This window comes from Hyperolius riggenbachi, chromosome 7 (genome assembly GCF_040937935.1).
Source record: "Hyperolius riggenbachi isolate aHypRig1 chromosome 7, aHypRig1.pri, whole genome shotgun sequence".
NCBI classification, from domain to species: domain Eukaryota; kingdom Metazoa; phylum Chordata; class Amphibia; order Anura; family Hyperoliidae; genus Hyperolius; species Hyperolius riggenbachi.
Window position 1 is genome coordinate 145,086,081 of NC_090652.1, and position 20,475 is coordinate 145,106,555.

Sequence of the window (20,475 nt, forward strand, 5' to 3'; positions counted from 1 at the left end):
ATACTTATGGCCCATACCCACGACGGAGTTTTTCTGAATGATTTTTCATGACAATTTTTTTCAGGACATCGCGCAACATCATTTAACAAAAAATTGTTAAACGATATTTCACAACACGCGCCACCCACAGCGATCGTTCATCTTTGAACAACCGCCATGTTGAATTAAATTGCGGACTTTCACGGGTTTTGCAGCGATCGTGTTAATGATCATTTACACGATCGTTTGTTTACGAAAGGGCCAACAATGCTTCCTGATTTGGCCGGATCAATTAGGGAATGGTCATTCATCGGTGGAGATCCCTGATCCATCTGGCCGTGGGTGCTCAGCTTAAAGAGAACCCGAGGTGGGTTTGAAGAATATTATCTGCATACAGAGGCTGGATCTGCCTATACAGCCCAGCCTCTGTTGCTATCCCAAACCCCCCTAAGGTCCCCCTGCACTCTGCAATCCCTCATAAATCACAGCCATGCTGCTGACAAACAGCTTGTCAGAGCTGGCTGTGTTTATCTCTATAGTGTCAGTCTGCTGCTCTCCCCGCCTCCTGCAGAACTCCAGTCCCCGCCTGCATCCCTTCCCTCCCTGCTGATTGGAGGGAAGGGACAGGGTCAGGGACCGGAGCTATGCAGGAGGCGGGGGAGCAGCTGAGACTGACACTACAGATGTAAACACAGCCTCACAGCATGGCTGTGATTTATGAGGGATTGCAGAGTGCAGGGGGACCTTAGTGGGGTTTGGGATAGCAACAGAGGTTGGGCTGTATAGGCAGATCCAGCCTCTGTATGCAGATAACATTCTTTAAACACACCTCGGGTTCTCTTTAAAGCTACATTCACAGGCCCCCAGTTCCTCCCCCATGAGCCGCCCAGGGATATGCCTGGGGATACACTCAGCTGGGCACTGGCTGAGAGCATTGTACTGCTCACTCCCCCACCCGCTATGTGATGCTCATCATGTACTTCTCTATCAGCCCTTCCCTTTCCCCACCCACCTCAGAAACTGCTGATGCCAATAAGCTTTATAGCCCTGTAAACTGGTATTTTGTGACCTCAGTGGCAGCCTGCATATTCATCTTCAAGATGTCTGTAAATCCATGATCTATAATATTGGCATGAATTATATTTGAATAGTAAGATTAACCCTACTTTGTGGTTAGAAAGTACAATTTAACTGGTTGGGATTTGAATTTTTGGATTTTACTTTATTGTTTTGCTTGGAAACTTGGCTTTGTCACTTCAGTAGGGCCTTGTTTGTACATTCCACTTTGCCACCTCTCACCCATTGGTGTGAAATCTCTGATCATGCCAATGTGCCAGTTTATGCAAAGGTATCCCATTTGGATTTGGTCATGAAAATACAGCATGTACTGTAGCATCCATGGAGCAATTAATAAAAACCATATGGTAAGGCGATCAGAATTTCTGGTGTGTGTTTTTTACAAAGTTTTTATTTTCTGATTATGCATACTTTATTATAGTTGTGCACTTTTTTTCCCAAGTTTAAAGCAGCAGGGAGGACATCTTTGTCATCATAAGCTCAGGAATGCCATACAAAGCCTTTCAGGGCCTACAATTTTAACACATCTCTACTACAAAAAGTAAAATGGCTACCAGGACTGTACATTGCTTCCTGTAATCCCAGAATCCTGTGCACAGGTGGTTGCATAGTATATATGTAGCCTTTTTCAGGTAGATAAATGCCTGGTTTAGCCAGTTTAAAAGTTCTATGCAACACAATAACTGCATGAAAAAGTGCCTAGTTAACTAAGAAAATGTTTTGCAACACTGTGTTTCCTGGGAAATGTTTAAAGAGGAACTGTATCGGGGAAAAAAAAAAAACATAATGAATAACACAGCTTGTTGTAGTTATGTTATATCTGCGTACTGTTTGGTTACTGAGAGTTTTAAAGCCAATACAAAATGTACCTGGTCTCCCAGAATGTCCTGGAGGCAGAATTCTGCATAGCTAATCAGCCTAGGCTAAACATTACAGGGAGGGGGCAGGGCTTCATACCAATATACAGCAATAGTTAGATATATTCACCTTGTTAGCGGTAACCCTGAGTCAGGCTCGAGACAGAAATCTGCAGCTCAGAGCGGTAACCCCGAGCTGGATCCATGGGATGTGAGTAATGTGCAGGGCTGCCGCATATCTATCTAGCGGTATGATTTTTAGGGTCTAAAAGCGTGTGAAAATATTGCACCACTTTCAGAACCTAAAATCTAGAAATAATCCTACTGCTAGGGAGGGTGTTTGTGAGGCTGCATCCAGGAAAATTGCTGTGAAAGTGGGTATCCTGGATAATTTACTGCATTGTGCTATATGTCACTACAGTTCCTCTTTAATGTAAACCTCACGCCTGCAACATGAATGTATACCTCACGGCAGAGACATTACAATGTTTAATGTAGTGTTTACAAGAACATAAAAGGTCCAGCTGAAAGACATCTTTCTCCGGGAACTGTCTGTAGCTGATTTGGAGGGGCGTGTGGTGGGGTGTACTTCCTGCCCTGTGTTTGGCCCAGACTGTAGTGCTACATTAACTACTTTCATGATTCTTTCTCATGTTGCCTCAGCATATGCTTCATTACTCGTCTTCCTGTCTGCCTGCCTGCTTGGTGAGTATTCCTGTAGCACAATGCAAAGCCACACAGAGTCACAGAGCAAAACTACTGAGACTCCAACCATCCAGCAGTATAGGTGGCATCACAGTCTATAATGAACAGGTCCAATAGCTGCATACTATAATTTAGACTATGCTGCTGTCTTTGCGTTATGTAGAACAGCAAAGATAATCACCAGGTAGATGAACAATGTTGTTTGGTGGTTTTCCTCTTTATATGTGAAACATTTTGAGAAGGATGTCAGTAGGTCTCTACTACAAAGGTGGTTGCTTAGATTAGACAGATTAATGTAAACTGTGGAAGAAACTTCAGTATGTAGAATTCTTTCTTTCCTGTTACCATACTGGGGAGAGCCTGCAGGAGTAGTTAAACGTTCTGTGCATATTTATTGCCTGTTAGTCATGCAGTGTATAAGGCTTCATGCAAATATTTCCATTACATATTACTAAATGACATTTCTCGGTGGTGGTAATCCTTTCTCCTGTTATAATGTTATATCACTGTGAAGAGCTTGCCATTGCAGCTCACAGCAACCAATCGGATTTAGTCTTCAATTTCCTCCTTCCAGTAAGGAAGAGTTTTGTTTATGTATTCCCGGTTGCAGAATATAGGCAGCCATGGGAGGCAGTGACCCTGCATGTTTATTCAATGAAATGATGCGGGAAGTATAAGAGTCATAGCACCCTATAACAGCCAGCCACAAGCCATCTTTTACCTTAACTATAGAACCTGGATGTACAATTTTTATACAACATTACCAACCTCTATGTGGCTTGAGGACCAACAGACTAATTTGGATATGAAGCTCTGGTATACCAGAGCAATGTGTGAGGAGGGATGATGGCACAATGCCTGATGGGGCAACATCTGGTGGGTGACATAAAGAGAGAGACTGAGTGCTGAGCCATCGGTGTGCCGAATCTTCAAAGTGCACTTGAAGTAAGAGGGATATGCAGGCTGCCATACTTATATATTTTAAACAAAAGTTTGCTTCACAATAGCAGTTGCCTGGCATCCTGCTGATCTCTTTGGCTTCAGTAGCATGTGAATCACATGCTTGAAACGAGCATGCAGCAAATCTAGTCAGACTTCAGTCAGAAACACCTGATAGGCATGCCTGTTCAGTTTCTATGGCTGTAGTAACTGAAGGTAGAGGGGCAGCAAGACAGACAGACAGACTAAAGGACACCAGAGTGTGAACTCGCCTGTAGAAGTGGGGCCTACAGGCATGTTATGAGTAGGAGTCCTTATGCCTCCCGCACCCTCCCATTCACTGCTGCCCCCTCTGTTTGTGTGTAAAAGGCCCCTGCAAGTCATGCCCTACTGTGCAAGCGATGGCCCGGGAGTGCCTTGCGCATGCGCACATGTAATGATTCGTAGCTGCGCACACTCAGAATGTTCCTGGCCATGGCCACGCAATCAAGGATGCGTGCCGCCGGACCATTGATGGCATAGTAGTGCACAACTTGGCTGAATTGCGGGTCCTTTTATGCACGAATGGAGGAGGATGGCAGTGAGTGGGGGGACGGAGGGCAAGAGGACTACTGATCAGATGTGCTTCTAGTCTCTATGTCTACAGGGGAGTTTATCTCTGGTATCCTAGCACCTGAGATTACTTAAAAGGAAGAAATCATAGATACCTAAGGCTTCCTCCAGCCCCTTCGGCCTGATCGATCCCTCACTGCTATCCTCCGCCTTCTGGATCATCTGATATGGCCAGTCAGGTGCTCACTGCGCATGTGCAGCCTGGCCACAAGCTCCCCCTGTCACTCTCCTGTGGCTGGGAGCGTTCTGCGCCTGCGCAGTACCACTGCAAAGGCACAAAATGCTCCTGGCTACAAGAGCGCAATGGGGTAGCGTGTGCAGCTGCACTGCACATGCGACAACTGGCCAAACTCCCTGGAGCCATATCGGATGATCCAGAAGGCGGAGGACAGCGGCGAAGGGAGCGATCAGGCCGAAGGGGGCTGGAGGGAAGCACCAGGTATGTATACTTTTTTTTTTCTTTTTCATTTCATCTCAGGTACACTTTAAGCGACCTGGGGGGGGGGGGGGGGGGGGGCTCTTGTACACACTCAAGATTCTCAGCAGAGACGGCCCAGAATGGCTGCCTAGGCCGAGTTACATCTAGTATGTGTATGGAGCTTAAGGCTGACATTGTCACTTTATTTAAACTAGTTAAGCTATCCATTAACTAACTCTTACATTGTATGGAATTCAAACATTGACTGTTGACTGTTAGCTGAAAGTGAGTGAATTGATTGCAGTACTATGTATGGTCAATTCTGTAGGAAGCACCAGCAGGAGAAAAGCATAGTGTATGTGTGTACATGTTTCTAATTTAAAAAAGGAATAGGTTGAGGTGTTTCAGAAACCTGTTGGGTACATGTGTGAGCAATGGGAACATGCCATCTATAAGCTATATAAATCATGTAGATATGATGGATCAAATTCAGAATTGCTTTTTGGTCAGTTTGATGAAGCAATTAAAGGAACTGCACTATCCAACAGAACATTTGCCCAGTGTATGGCCAACTTTCTGTAGTGGTACGGTATATTGTAGCTGAAGCCTTTGTTCCAGCCCTGTGTACTCTTTTATGATGTGTTCTAATAAAAGCCAGGTTAAGTGATACCATATTTTCTGGCTTTCCCAGGGTCAGCAGGAAATGACATCACACGGGGTTCAGACCAGGTCCCGTGATACTTTGCTTTCTGTGCCTCTGTCAGTTCATTTCCTCTGTTTAGAGAGACAGAGTTTACTTGGCAAGGCAGAATATTCCCCACTGAATAGAGCAGAACATTGCTGTGTTCAGGGGGTGGCTGATCCCACCAGAGTGTTGAAGACCCTCTCTTCCTCCTTGGCTTCACACAGAGTATAGGTAAGAATCTGATTCACTGAGTGATAGACTGTAGCAACCTGTCAATCAGTTGTCATTGCTTTCCATCAGACTGCATGCTAACTAGAGTGACAGTCTTGTCCTAGCAGCGGCTGTGGGATTTGTCACTAAGTTCAGAGTCAGCGTTGGTCACTATAATGTGAGCACAGTAATAACACTGCTGGTGGGAGGAGAGAGAGCTGCTGTACAGAGGGGTGGGGATCTTCACTCTGCTGTTTCCACAGCTCTGCTGCTGCTGCTGCTTCCCTGTCTAGGAGAATCCTGTGTGTGCGCGCTAGTGAAATGAAAGGGAGCACCATGGCTTTCTTCCCCTGCTTGGATATATAATTCCTCAGCTTCCATCACGCCTGTCCCAGGAAGGATTGTGTGCCACAGCTCCTTTGCGCTGGCTGCTCTTTGTGCTGGATATATACTGGGAAGGGATCTCACCATGATTGATAGCAGTAAAAAGCAGTCTGGGTTTACAGAGATATCTGCTGGGGATTTCGATCCATTGAAAGACAAGGAATGCCTGGATCCAAACAGCCAGAAAAGTCTGAAGGAAGGTCAGTAAGCCTGTGGTTGCAGCAGGGTGGTGGTGGTGGTGGTGGGGGATGCATTGCTATGCAGACATGATTTCAGCCGGCTTGAGCTGTTTCCAGATGAGCGTGTGCTTCCTGTGTCTGCAGTGTCCACATCCCCTGCTCCTCTGTACATCTGCTTTCTACATTATGGACCAGCCTGTCCATGCATGACCCACTCCGTGTCATTGGCCAGGGTGCTGCATACACCTAGGCACGGTTCACAAGTACTTAAGATGATTATGGACTTTCGTTTACTTTTTAATGGTTTTAGCAAAGTGGTTTTGATTGATTTCCATCTAGCGCTGCTGTACTAATCCTCACCTCCCTATTAGTTACACATAGTCATAGGCAAACATTGTCTCATTGTCATATGCTGCTTTATAGATGTGAAGTTGTTTAGCTGTGATATTCTGGCTTGCACACAGTATCTGCTATACATGATTGCTGGTGCCCCAACTGCCCTTCACACTGATAAGTCTGATTTCAATATTAAGACCGTAACATACGTGTTTTAGGTAAAAGCAATAAAAGCCTTTATTTGTCTATGGATCTATAGGCGCATGTGTGATGTATGTGAAATGATGTAGAATAATTGTTTCATCATATACGGTTGTGTAGGAATGTCATGCAGGCATTCTATACTCCGTAGATGTGTCATGCTTGATATAGGTGACGTATAAGTATCTGCATTCGGATCATTGAGGTTCTCTTACACTATAGGTTAAGTCTAATATGGCTGTCTTGGAAATACACATGTTATGTTTTATTTAAGGAGAATATTTCTGCACTCCACTTCCTGTGTGCACTTTGTAGTGTTTTCTGGAAAGCAAGGGCGAGATGTCCCAACCTGGGCTATAAACAATACGTGGGGATTACATCATCGTCCATCTGGGAATGTATGATCTCACTGCTACTGTAGCTCAAGGTCTAGGTGTAAATCATTACCTCTGCTCTCGGCTGAAAAGTGAAAATAAACTTCCTCCATTTCATCTGCTCTCGTGTAGAATGTTGTTTGGCTGCAATCATTTCATTCTGTTGAGCTTTGTATTTCTGTCTCTCTTACTCTGCATGGGACCTCTTGTATTTTTCAATGAGTTCTCATGTCTCGTTGACAGTCTTGCCTCTGAGACCTCTGCTTTACAGACAGTATATGTGAGTTGCCACAGTTATATGGTTTTTCATATTTAGTCAGGTCCTGCTCTCATAACCAGTGTACTCCCATATCTACCAAAGGTGTTCACTTGATGTTTGAAATGAATCATACACTAGCATTATAATCGTGTCTTATCGCTTCTTGCTGCTAGTTGTATTCATTATGAATGTGCATATCGGAAGTGTGTTACTGTGAGCTGCCTGGCTTTGACACAAGTGTCTGGCTTCATTTTGTCTGTCTACCTTTTTCATTGTTTAACATTGTCTCATGCATTCTGTCAGAACTTGGGGTTTGAGCTACAAGCAGGTACAGGATCTTCCAAAGTGAGTGCTCTATGCTCTTGTTGCCTAGGCAGACAGTGCTTTTTTATTTTTTTTTTATTTTTGCTGAGAGTTCTGAGTATAGCCAAACCGTAGGTGACTGGAAAATGCCTGCTCGGCAGGATTCCTCATATTAATCTCATCAGACGTGTCTTCAGCTTGGCTTCCTTTGCTTTATATCCTTTGCACGTGCTTCAGTTACAAAGTGCTTTGAAATTCTATCTTGATGAAAAATGGACACCCGAAAATTAGAGGTTTCGCTTGAAGGGCTGATCAGAAGATAATCATTCATAAATAAAAACACGGCTGCCTTGATCAGTGCCTGGTCCTATAAAAGTACTGTATTGTGAATATTTCATATTTTTAGAATAAAGGCAGTCTACCGTACATTACCTTAATAATCCCTCCAGCCTTGGGTGGTTAGTAATGTGATTTATTTATTTTAAATGCGAAAATCTAGCTTACTTGTGACTGTATGGAAAAGAGTAGCATATAGAAAAGGGAGGTGCAACAAGTGCAAGTATAGAAATCCCTAAGAATAGAAGAACTGGGAATTTCAGCTTCTGCCATATTATCAAACCGTACAGAACGGCTAAGCTACCATACAGTCCTTTGTGACAAGCAAACTGTCACAATGCCTATTACCTCGCTAAAGTGATGCTCTCAGAATACATCTCTGCAGCAGTGTGCTTAGTCACATGCCAGCCCTGGAGTTGTGACAGCGGCAGCCATTTTGGATAAGAACATGTGCAAAGCAGGTAAAAGCCATCTTTTAAAGTGCCCATCAATGGTACAAAATTTTCCTTAGAAGCGATCATTCAATCAGATTTTTACGGTCGAATTGTACAGAGAACCATGCAAGTATGTGGGAAAAAATAGATACCAAATGATTCTAAATGTTTGATGATCAGGAATGTTGGATTTTACAATCGTATATGAAGAGTAAAATGCCCTAAATGACCCATTTGTGAGAACAGTTGATAATCCCATTTCTACATGCTACTCTATTCCATACAGTCCCCAGTAAGCTATATTTGTGCATTTAAAGAAAATATTCCGATGTAATATTCAGTACTAATAAGACTCACTCATTGCTACAGAACAAATATGACCTACTGACCTTCTTGGCATCCTAAAACTGGTTATAAATGCCACACGCCCAGATCAAATAATGTTTAAGTAGGAGATATAGTTTAATGCTGTGTGTCACACTAAAGACAAGTAGCTCTAAAATCCACCCAACCTTTGGCAAAACATTTTCATTTTTTTTCTGGATAGAGTAGGGAGTGGATACATCCTCTGCAGCAGGGTACCCAAGGCCCACCACCAGTGCATGCTTTGCAGGAAACCACACATATTTCCCAGGTGGCGTAATAAAGGCCCGTTCACACTGCATGCATTTCCAGCCGCGTTTTGGAAACGCGTGCAGGTGGCCGAAACGCACGACATCAGACATTGCATAGAGTGCAATGTCTGATGTTCACACTGCATGCGTTCCGGACCTGTGCGGTCCGGGAACGCATGCTGCACACAGATTTTGCAAAAACGCGTGGCTGTCCCATTCACTTTTCAGTGATGGGATCAGCCACGCAACGCACACAAACGCGGATGGCCATGCGTTCGTACGCATTGCGGTCCGCACACGTTCTGCATGCATGGCCATCCGCATTTCTGATTTGAACGGGCCCTAAGTGTTTCAGCAGAGCTGACTGATTACCTCTGCAGATATCCACAAAACAGGACATGGTTGAGGAACACTGCGGTACAGGACCTTAAACCCCCCCCCCTCCCCTCCCCCCCCCTTCCGCCCTCCCCCCCCTTCCGCCCTCCCCGTTGGAGAATTTGTCTTCAATTCCTGTCCACACAAGAAGTGGGGGGAATTGAAGCAACATAATGTCTATGAACTGATAACAGTCAGTGGTTTTGTATTGTTCTCCATTGCATTGTCACATGTGTTGCACTATGCCCTTAAAACTCACCTTTTCACTCTTGCCTACCCCCCTCCCCTTCCCCTCACTAGTGCTCTAAACCCATAGCTGAACTCTGCTCTTCTATCTTTTGCGTCCCTACCTCCTCTCTCTCTGTTTTAAGCCTTCAGGCAGGGTCCTCTTCCTTCTGTCTCCTGCCTGTTCACGCACCTCCATAACCGTACACCCATTCTATGGATCTGAGTGAACTCGACTTGCCTAATCTCCATGCTCCCATTCGATGACTGACTAAGCATTACTTTGTACTCCTACTGTGCTGTGTGATCTGGTTTGCATGTATATTCCTGTAGTGTCTTATTGCTGTATGTCACCCCTAAATATTGTCTGTAACTTTAATGTCCAGCGCTGCATAATATGTTTTATAACGTGGAAGGAGACATTTTCTTTACTAACCAGTGCTAAAAGTGATGATGTGAGGATAAAAGTTTAGTCTGAATAGTCTAATTTCCTAGCTAATGTACTTGTAAATGCTCATTTTCACCTGAAAGATGTGAGATGTATGTGAGCTGCATTAGTCATTAGTATGAAATGGAAACCAGGGTATGTAAGGCACAAAAAAAAATCATACATTATAATTTTAGCCAATAGCTGCTTAGCTCACAATAAAAGTAAACCAAAAAAAAAGACAAGCTATAAAATGTCTGAGCACAGCAGCTCACATGAGGGAAGTGCCAGTGATTACACCCATGCTGCAGCAGCAATGTGTCCTCTCCACATTGAATTAGTGAATATATTCTATACTGGGCTGTCTGACCATTGTAGATGTGGTGTGTAAATTATATACTGTATGTGGTATTCACTGTCTAGTGAAATTCGCATTTCTATGTACTTTGCACCAACTTTTGTTTTATCAGAACCCAAAACCGGAAGTGCTCAAAATTATGCTTATAGTCCTAAGAGCTCTTTCACACCAGAACCTGTTTTCTGCGTTGTAACGCAAAGTCGAAACTTTGCGTTAACCAAGGTAAAATGAAAGTCCGTAGACTCTCATTTTACCTTTCACACCTGACGCTGCGTTTCGGTACGTTGCAGTTCTCCGCACCCGGGAGCTTTTAATCGCCTGCGAGCTGGCGTTTTCCCGTAGGGTGAATTAATAGCTACCGATGCTGATTGCGTCACACCGCTACATCCCGACGACACGCCGCAGGCTATTCAACCCGTGCAGGAGAACGGCTGCTGCACGCATTGTTAGATGTGAAAGAGCCCAAAGACTATGATTCCTGAGCCTCTGTTTAGCCACCACTTACAATCACACCCACTTTTCAAACCATACCACCTAAAAGACAAAATAAGTCATCTCGTTATCTTTCCCCTTCTTTCCCATATTTTGTGAATAACCTTTTTCTTTTTTTTTATCTTTGATACAATAGAAGTTAAAACATAACACAGAAAAATATATTTTTGTTTTGCAATCTAATATTGTCACCATACATTGTACCAGCAAGATAATTTCAGGTGCTATGATGATTTGGATAAATGGCCAAATAAAATTCATGGTCATAATCTATAGCAGGCAGAGTTTATTAAAAAAAAAAAAACCGGGGCAAAAGCTATAAGGTTGTTCCTCCCCCCACCTTTAAATTACATGAAGTTAAAATAATTCCTGGAAAAATTAAGCAAATGTCACATTTGTTATTTGTGTGGCATATGGTTGCCATGCACATTATCCTCCTTCACAGGTATACAGTTTACCCGGAGACTCTGGCTTGTTCTGATAATTGTGTCACCCTTGCAGCAGGGACTACTGTAAACCTGAGCTGTCTTTGCTCGTTAGTGGCTGAGGAGACAGAGCAAGGACCTGCTCTTGCCTGGATCTTGGCCTACTCTTGGCCCATTAGATTGTGAAGTTGATTGTGTGGAGCACACACATTTTCACTTTAACAAAAAGAACTTTGTGCAGCTGGTGCATTTGTGTAGCCAGTTCAAATGTGTATAATTTAAATGTTTTATAGACCTTTAATGATTATGGTTGTAAAAATATTTACACCACTGTCCCTGGTTTGCAGAGCATTGCTGTGCAGCAACCTTTATAAGCCTCCCTCACAGGGTTTAAGTTATTTATGAAGTGATATGGCTTTAAACATGCCCTTCCTTGTTATGAAATCACCTCCCATAAAGTTGTGTGCGTGTGTAAGTGTAAACATGAGGCAAACGTTTGTTCTTTGCACTCCATATCTCCTATCTGATTGTTTGTTTTATGGCTGTCATCACTGTAACATGGAATGAAATGCGTAGAACCACGCCCAAGTTGATCTAAAGCAGGGGTCCCCAAACGTTTTGGGTTGAGGGCCGGGTCAACATACTTCAGACCGCTAGTGGGCCGGAGTAAACATAAAATGATGTAGAAGTCTTTGCGGACCAGACAGTGAAGCATACCCAGGTGACAATCTGCAAGCCAATTGGACAGCAGTGTCACCTGATGTGGAATTTGATTGGAAACCAGCAAAATTTCTGCTTTCTGGCTTCCATGTGGATGGGGGGTGCTGCACTGCTATTCCATATGTGGACCACCAATATTTAAAGATGTAGCTGACTGCATTTATAAGCAATACATTTTCTGTGTGGGGGGCCGGTAAGAAAGCCTTAGGGGGCCACATTCGGCCCGCGGGCCTTAGTTTGAGGACCACTGATCTAAAGAGTTATTTCATCCAGAACAGTTGTGTGTTGTGTAGTCAGTGGTGGTCTAAATCGCCCTCTGGCGTCTTATATCAAACTCTTAAGATGGGAAATCTCCCTGTCTGCTTTCATTCTTCTGCCCTCCCCTCCATAGAGTACCACTCACGCTGCAGTATTTCCTGCACGGACATATTAATGAAACATCATCCCACCAGAGAGTCTGGCAGTCCCTTTGTGTTGGCTTCAGTAAGGGACAGATCTGAGAAATAGTTCAAGGATCTGTCCAGTGGACCAATAAGGGTTTCTTTACAATACTATGAAATTCCATATGTATGGATGTGATATTTCCATTGTTTTAGTGCATTTTTAAATCATATTGACATTAGATTGATATTTGTAAGGGAAAGGGTTCCAAATATGTTTTCTGATACTTTATAGCCATACCTCATAGGTGCTTTCTAAGAACGGTGGGATTGGATTTTGTAAGCAAGTGCAAAGGAAACGAGCAAAAGCAAAGGTGTTGTCTAGACCAGCCAGTTAGCATCCTCCTTCGATTTAACTTATGAAACGTAATTTGGTTCTTCTTTTGCTGAAATCATTCCAGACATGTTTAAACGCTTGAAAATCTGAATTTTGTTTAATGATTCTCAATGGGTTTGTAAAATTGTGTCGGGTGTGCCCTTTGTTTAAATAGTTTTGCACTTGAAAGTGTCCCTTTATTTGAGTCCGGAGATGTTGGCAAGTTTGATAGTTATTTAGATTGCACTCACCAACCCACTAATATGCATGGCTGTGGAGTTGAAGCCGAGGAGTCAGAGCAGTTTTAGATACCTGGAGTGAGTCGGTCGTTTCATAAACTGAGGAGTCTGAGTCAGATGATTTTTGTACCAACTCCACAGCCCTGGTGATAAGTATTAGACTGAAGAGTCGGAGTCCGAGCAAATTTGGTTACCTGGAGTTGGAGTCTGTGGTTTCATAAACTGAGGAATCTGAGTCGGAGGATTTTTGTACTGATTCCACAGCCCTGCTATTATGCCCTATTTTCGTCATGCCAAGGCTTTCAGACACACAGATAATACTAAAACTGTTTCCATTACAAGCAGTTTTTCTGGTGCACATGTAGATGTAATTATTCCTGAGAACAGGCAGTCTTGCTCAGGAGATAATAGGATAACAGAGGCGCCAATAGGATAAAAAAACACTAAAATAACTTAAAAAACCATCTTGGTAATAGAGGAGGCAGTGGTGGACTCACCCCCTCCAAGCAGAACACACGACTGTGGATTTTCAGTCAAAACAATTTTATTGGATACTCCAAATAAAGTGCAACGCGTTTCACGGGATGCAAACCCACTTCATCAGGCAATAACAGATAGGAGTAAACAGCATCTGCCAGTATCATCAACACTGAGCGCCTCAGTGTTGATGATACTGGCAGATGCGTTTTACTCCTATCTGTTATTGCCTGATGAAGCGGGTTTGCATCCCGTGAAACGCGTTGCACTTTATTTGGAGTATCCAATAAAATTGTTTTGACTGAAAATCCACAGTCGTGTGTTCTGCTTGGAGGGGGTGAGTCCATCACTGCCTCCTCTATTACCAAGATGGTTTTTTAAGTTCTTTTAGTGTTTTTTATCCTATTGGCGCCTCTGTTATCCTATTATCTACATCAAGTCCACCCTTGGTGGAGGGTTGCACCCTTCCTTCTTCAACTACAGAGAGCGACTTTTTAATCCTGAGTGGGGTCAGGAAAATCTCCCCACCTGCTTTGACAGTGGTTGCCTACTTGGTAACCCTGGTTTGTGAGTATTAAATTAATATTATTACTCTATCAATTATACCTTACCAGTACATACTACACTATATTGAGCTCTGCTCTTGGTGTTCTCTCTTTTTGCTCAGGAGATGTGTGGTATGAAAGTACCGGTAATCATTTCCCTGTTCCTGTGTTGTCCCTATGTACTTGGGTATATTTACATGGGATGAAAGAGCATCTAGACCTCATAGGTCTTCAGATACTTTCTTCTGTGGAACTGCTGAGAGAAAAGTGAGGTAGAATGAGCTTACAGCAACATGCATGTCCCTCATAGGGCAGGCAATGATCTCACAAATGCTGTCCCAATCCCACAAATGCTGTCCCAAGCACTTGCCTGCCATGAAGCAGAGTTTTCATCATGTAAAGCAGGGGTCCCCAAACATTTTGGGTTGAGGGCCGGGACAACATACTTCAGACCGCTGGTGGGCCGGAGTAAACATAAAATGATGTAGAAGTCTTTGCGGACCAGACAGTGAAGCATACCCAGGTGACAATCTGCAAGCCAATTGGACAGCAGTGTCACCTGATGTGGAATTTGATTGGAAACCAGCAAAATTTCTGCTTTCTGGCTTCCATGTGGATGGGGGGTGCTGCACTGCTATTCCATATGTGGACCACCAATATTTAAAGATGTAGCTGACTGCATTTATAAGCAATACATTTTCTGTGTGGGGGGCCGGTAAGAAAGCCTTAGGGGGCCACATTCGGCCCGCGGGCCTTAGTTTGAGGACCACTGATGTAAAGGAAGCTGCTATCCTGCCTTTTCTGCCCTTTTCTCGAGCCCAGGATCAGGCACCTTTTTTCTGTATGTATTACTACATTATTCTTATAATAGGTAGGGCTTTCCATTTACCTCAACTACATTGTGAACAACACCAAGATTTTCACATGCTGTTGATTTGAAGAGGTCTGTGAAATACAGTGGTTCCCACAGAACAGATGCTACATTGTATTACTGTATTTTGATAACTAGTCTGATCTATATGTGAACTATTTGAACCAAGTAAACCTGTGAGACATTAGGATCACTTTGCCTTGCTGAACTTCCTGTTTTTCTGGAAACTCCCATCGAGAAAACTTTTTTTATTTTTCCCGAGATATGCCAGACACAGAAGGTCTCTTTTACATGTCCTAAGTTGTCAATTGATGTTTGTCCTTCCAAACATTTCATACCCAGGTGCAAGGAGGAGGAAGCTTGTAGGTATGAGGCAAGAACATTACAGACTATTCATGCACATTCAGGGTTTGACACCAGGGCCCATATGCAATTCACTTTTTCTACTAGTTGATAATTTTAAACTTGTCAATAAAATGCCTTTTAAGCCACCAGAAAGCAAGAAAATACTCAAAATGATTTTGCTAGTACCTTTTCACCTACTTTTTGGTACTTTTTTTTAGTTGAAATGTGCTAGAAAGTTATTTTAAATTGAAGATGAAAAATTATATCCAAGGAGAAAACTCAGGTGAAAAGTGAATTGCATATGGGCCCTGGGCCCCTTATTTAATTATCCTTTTCTCCTAAGTTTTCTCTTAGGTTATACTTTTACACTTTATCAATTAAATGCCTTTTAAGCAACTAGCAAGCAAGAAAATGCTTTTTTGTTTTTTTTCTTTTTACAGTACTTTTTCATGTACTTTTTGATACTTTTCAGTTGCAGAGTGCTGAAAAAATATTTTGAAGAGAAGATGAAAAATTATCTCCTGGCCAACGCTCTAACCGTTCACCCAAGGGCGGATTTACCATGAAGCCTGCTGAATTATGTGATTCAGGCTGCAAAATTTGGGGGCAGCGTTTGGACAAACAGTTTGGGCAGCTGGCGCCTGCCTCCTATCCGCTCTCCCACCCACCTTCCTGGTACACACACTACCGTCCTCATCAAGGCATCCCCGAATCCACATCCTCATTTGGTCGGTGGCACCTGCTGCCACCAGTCAGGTGGGGGTGCTTGCATTAGACTGGCCAAATACAGCCGCCTGGTCCTCCTTTTGCTAACTGGTGCCGATGGTCTTGCGGGTGGTGCATCCTCCAAAGTTTGCTTCAGGCAGCAGAATGTTTAGAACCAGCCCTGCTTTCACCACTTTACCTAGAAAAAAAGGGGAAAAATTTAGGGGACAGTTCCACTTTAATTCATGGTTTACTATAATGTTTAGTATAGTTCATAATTGACTAGAACACATACTGACATGAAATTCTTTATATATTATTTACAACAGTTTCCTTACATTCATTGTAGTAAAGACCTTATTAAATAGTACAGCCAGTGTGCTCTGTAAATATGTTCGCTGTTAGCTTGCCATGTAGTGTTCATGAGGCTGTTACTGAGATGTGCCTCTGCTCTGTTACTCTAGCAGAATTCCTGGTGCAAGTGTAGATGTCATGGTTCCCAAGTGTGATGCTAAGCAGAACAGACAGCCTTGCTTAGGAGAGGTGTGGTGTAAAAGCAAGACAGCATTTCCATGGTCTAGTGTTGCCCCGTGTTATATTTAGGTTATAGGTACACGACTGTGGACCTCATAGCTTTACAAACCCTTTCTGTGTGGGGCTACTGAGAGAGAAGTGAGGTGCAACGAGGCTCACAGGCATGTCTACATAGTGCAGGCAAAGGCACTACAAATGCTTCACAAAGCACTTGTCTGTTTTGGAGTATAGTTGTCATAGTAAATAATAAAGCTGCTTCCGCACACAGAGAACAGCATTGCACAAGTTAAAGTCCACATCCACTGCTGTTCTGCCCCCTTTTGCTGCAGCGTCCTCCTTCCACTAATGGATTCTGCAATAATCACGTTCTGCGGGATAGGAAAGCCTACACCTCACCCCAATATTAGGCACTCACTCCACACAAGCGGAGGGTCACACTGCGCCTGTGTGGTAGTTGCAGCACACCTGAAATGAGAGGGATATGGAGGTTGCCATATTTATTTCATCTTAAAGGGAACTGAAACCAAATGTTTGAATTGTATGTATAATGTACAGCGCTACAACTTCAGGGGCTGCACTCACCCAGCCTGTGTGACCACTATGAGACTGGTCAGTAAGCGCTCTCTAATCCTCCTCCTTTGGCTGGCTGGCCGATCTCTGGTTCCACGTGACCCCACTCTGTGGATGGTTCCTCCTCATTATAGGCTCTTTGGATGTTGCTCAGACCTCAAGATAAAATGAGCCCCACATAGTGTAACTCCGTTAGGGTAAAATAAACTTTATTGCAAACGGGTACTCACAAACATGTGTAGTATACAGCGCATAGAGTATTGACGGGCTCTCCCCGTGCCTCTCCGGATAGGCTCGCTGGGTTCTCCATCAATCACCGCTGTTGTATTCCCAGAGCGTCCTGCTGGCTGCTAGCTCCTCCCGGCGCGTTTCGTCACGTGCGCGTGACTAATCAGGGGAGTGGCTAGCCTCAGGACGTCTGGTCTATTTGTATATGTCATAATACTCCTCCTCCTCGCTGCGTGTTATGCGCCCTCACGTTAATAGGTGCACCTCAGGCGCAACTTCCCCCGCTCCACCACTTTGAGGTTTGAATATTCAAATGGGCTGTGCGACGTTTTCTCTGCTCGCAACCCGGGATGTAAAGACGGGTGACGTCATTGCAGGACTTGACATATCCCTTAAAGTTTACTCTACTTTGGAGTCCTGTCATGCTTGCTTATGCAGCCTACCCAGCAGTGCGTGAAGACACTGAAGAGCTGTACTTCTGCTTCACAAATGCACTTTGAAATATAATTATGCATGACCAGAACAGTGTGTTTCTATTTTAGCGTGTGGGTTTCTGGGAAATTAACCTTTGTTTTCTGTTGTCATAACGAAAGTCTCGGACCTTACATGTTTTGGTTTTCTTGTATACCACTTCCTGCTTCAGATAAGTGGCCACATGTTTACTAGGAATTAAAATGCTGAAGAAAACAAGCAGAGGCGTTGTGTCCTGTATTGGGGCTGCATTGTTCCTTCCTCTATGTCAGGACAGCCTTCCAGTCACCACTGACAAAGGAGTGTGTGAAGAGGCTGCAGGATTCCAGTCAGGATGTCATTACTTGGTGAGCAAGGAAGTGACCTCACCTGGTACTGCACTGCAGATAAACAGGAAAGGGTAAACTAATCTAGATAATGTTGGCAGATAACAACATGGAATAAATCTTTTTTTTTTATTGTTTTTTTTTATACATTTTAAGTGATTGGGGTTACAGTTTTATGAACAGTTGTTGTGCAGACACTCTGATCACCTACTGTGCAGCAGCCTGTTCTGCCTTAAAGTGGATCCGAGATGAACTTTTACACATTGCATAATTGTGTTCCTTACATATAGTATATAGGGCATTCCTCAAGCCAAATACTTTTTTCTTTTTGTTTTAATACTCTAATACCCTATAAACTAAACAAGCCTCGCCCACAGCTTCTCCAAAACGCCAAGGCACTCAGACCCATGTAGCAAGGGCTTATGGGAGCTCAGTCTGGGCAGGAGGAGGCTACTAGCCAGAGATTTCAGAGGCAGAGGGGAAGAGGGAGGAGGAGGAGGGAGGGAGTGAGCTGAGGGCTGGAGATGCAGTTGCAGATTACCTGTGTAATGATGACAAACACAACATGGCCGCTCTCATTGTATCACAGGAATAATTAATCATATTCTATTGAAGCTATGCGCAGCTAGATATGCTGTGTAAACTATCTCAACTTTAGATGAGATATATAGACAAGTTACTTGTTATAGTTAGTTTTTCATCTCGGATCCGCTTTAAGGTGCCCATTAACGGTACAATTTTTCACTAAATACGATCTTTCAATGCAATTTGAATGATCGTAACTAATCGGAAGGCAATTATAAATTGTTCACATTTCCTGGATGATTCTTTCTTCAAATTCGATCATAAAATCCAACTTTCCAATCGATTTTATTCTATTTAGCAGTCAACCAAAAAATCGTTCCTTATCAATTGCCTTCAAAAACAGTGAATTTTCTATACAATTTGATCGTAAAAATTGCATCGAAAGATGCTATTTGAAACCAAGTGCTACTAAGATCCCTTTAAAGGAAACCTGTAACTACAAAAAGTTCCCCTGGGGGGTACTCACCTAGGGGGTGAGGGAAGCCTCCGGATCCCATCGAGGCTTCCCCTGTCCTCCTGTGTCCAACGGCGGTCTCGCTGTGCCCCTCCGAACAGCAGGGATGTAAATATTTACCTTCCCGGCTCCATTGCCTGCAGCTACAGGGATGGGGGTAGCCTTATTGGGACCCTAAGGCTTCCCCCTCCTAAGGTAAGTACCCCCCAGGGGACGTATTTTTTGTTCAGTCTCATTTATGCTGGGCAAAGACGGTACGTTTTTTTCTTATCAATCGAGCCGCTGATGGCTCGAGTGATAATTTCCGACGTGTCTGATCACCGCGTGGATCGATTCCCGGCTCGATCCCTGCGGGCGGACAATGGGCAAAAATGAACCGCTGATAAGGAAGTGCCTGCGGGGACGAGCGGGAATCAATCCGCGCGCGGACGAGCGGTGACACGCCGGCATCGAGCCGCTGGCTCGATACCGGCGCATAAACGTACCGTCTATGCCCAGCATAAGTCTCTTAATTTTTTGGAGGTGGATGGGGTCAGCTCACACTGAAAAACTCTCTGTTATCCCTTCAGAGCTCCTCCCGGACTACCTCACATGAGTAATAATGGGATGTGGAAGGAGGTTGTATAGTTTGGACTACTGTTCTGTTTATCCAGGCTACAGTTGACATTCATACAGGAAGGCAGATTGGAAAACCTAGACAGCCAATGTGGTAAAAAATGAAGGATGCCAATTACTGCATTGCAAATCATATATATAATATGCAGTATGCAGTATAATATGCACATAATATGCAGTATGCAGTATAATATGCACATAATATGCAGTAAAACAGAAAAGCCAGAATGAGCACTTTATTATGAGAAATGCGGAGATGCGTACAGTTGGATACCTTGGCATGTGTCGGTTGATTCTCGGCCTCCTGCAGACATGGGTTCCTGTGTGCCGCTTCAAGCTGGGTGAATGCGTGGAAGTTTCCATATTATACAGACTGATGTATTATCTCATCCATTCCCTATGTTGCCTTAATAGCAGCACATTAGTGTAATTGAATGCATAATTAAAATCATTTGATGTAATGGAAGCCATAGACTTTATTAGGAATTATTAGATCTGCAGGCTGGCAGGCAGTCATTTTTCCTGTGCCTAGTATTATATGCACTTCTTCCCTATAATTATTTCAGCACAGTGAATAATCTTCTGTAATCTGTACATGGTCTCCTCTTCTGCCCTCTTTCATTAGCCCATTTCCTTAGCATATTGTCTATTGTGACCCCTGCCTACTGGCTTCCCCATGTGTTATGTGGAGCCCACCGTCCTCCTGCTTTCTATCAGCAATCATATCCTGGTTTTCAGAAGAGGGATTAAGATTGTATTGTACCTTTATGAATGTATTTCCATTTGCTTGCTACACTTCCTTTGAACAAAAATAAGCCTTTTAAATGCCT

The 20,475-nt window shown here is 43.5% G+C and overlaps 1 protein-coding gene across 10 annotated transcripts in view; it reads left to right on the forward strand.

Moving 5' to 3' along the window:
- MRTFB (myocardin related transcription factor B) overlaps positions 1 to 20,475 on the forward strand; it is a 422,849-nt gene that overhangs the window by 279,603 nt on the left and 122,771 nt on the right. For 2 of the 10 annotated variants that reach the window (XM_068244724.1, XM_068244725.1), the window contains exon 1: positions 5,780 to 6,066. The exons of 7 other annotated variants lie outside the window; for them this stretch is intronic. In XM_068244724.1, coding sequence (XP_068100825.1) covers positions 5,952 to 6,066 — 115 coding nt within the window. In that variant the 5' untranslated portion in view covers positions 5,780 to 5,951. Of the gene's footprint in view, positions 1 to 5,482; positions 5,504 to 5,779; positions 6,067 to 20,475 lie in introns of those variants that run through there. One more of the 10 variants, XM_068244730.1, reaches the window with a different exon arrangement.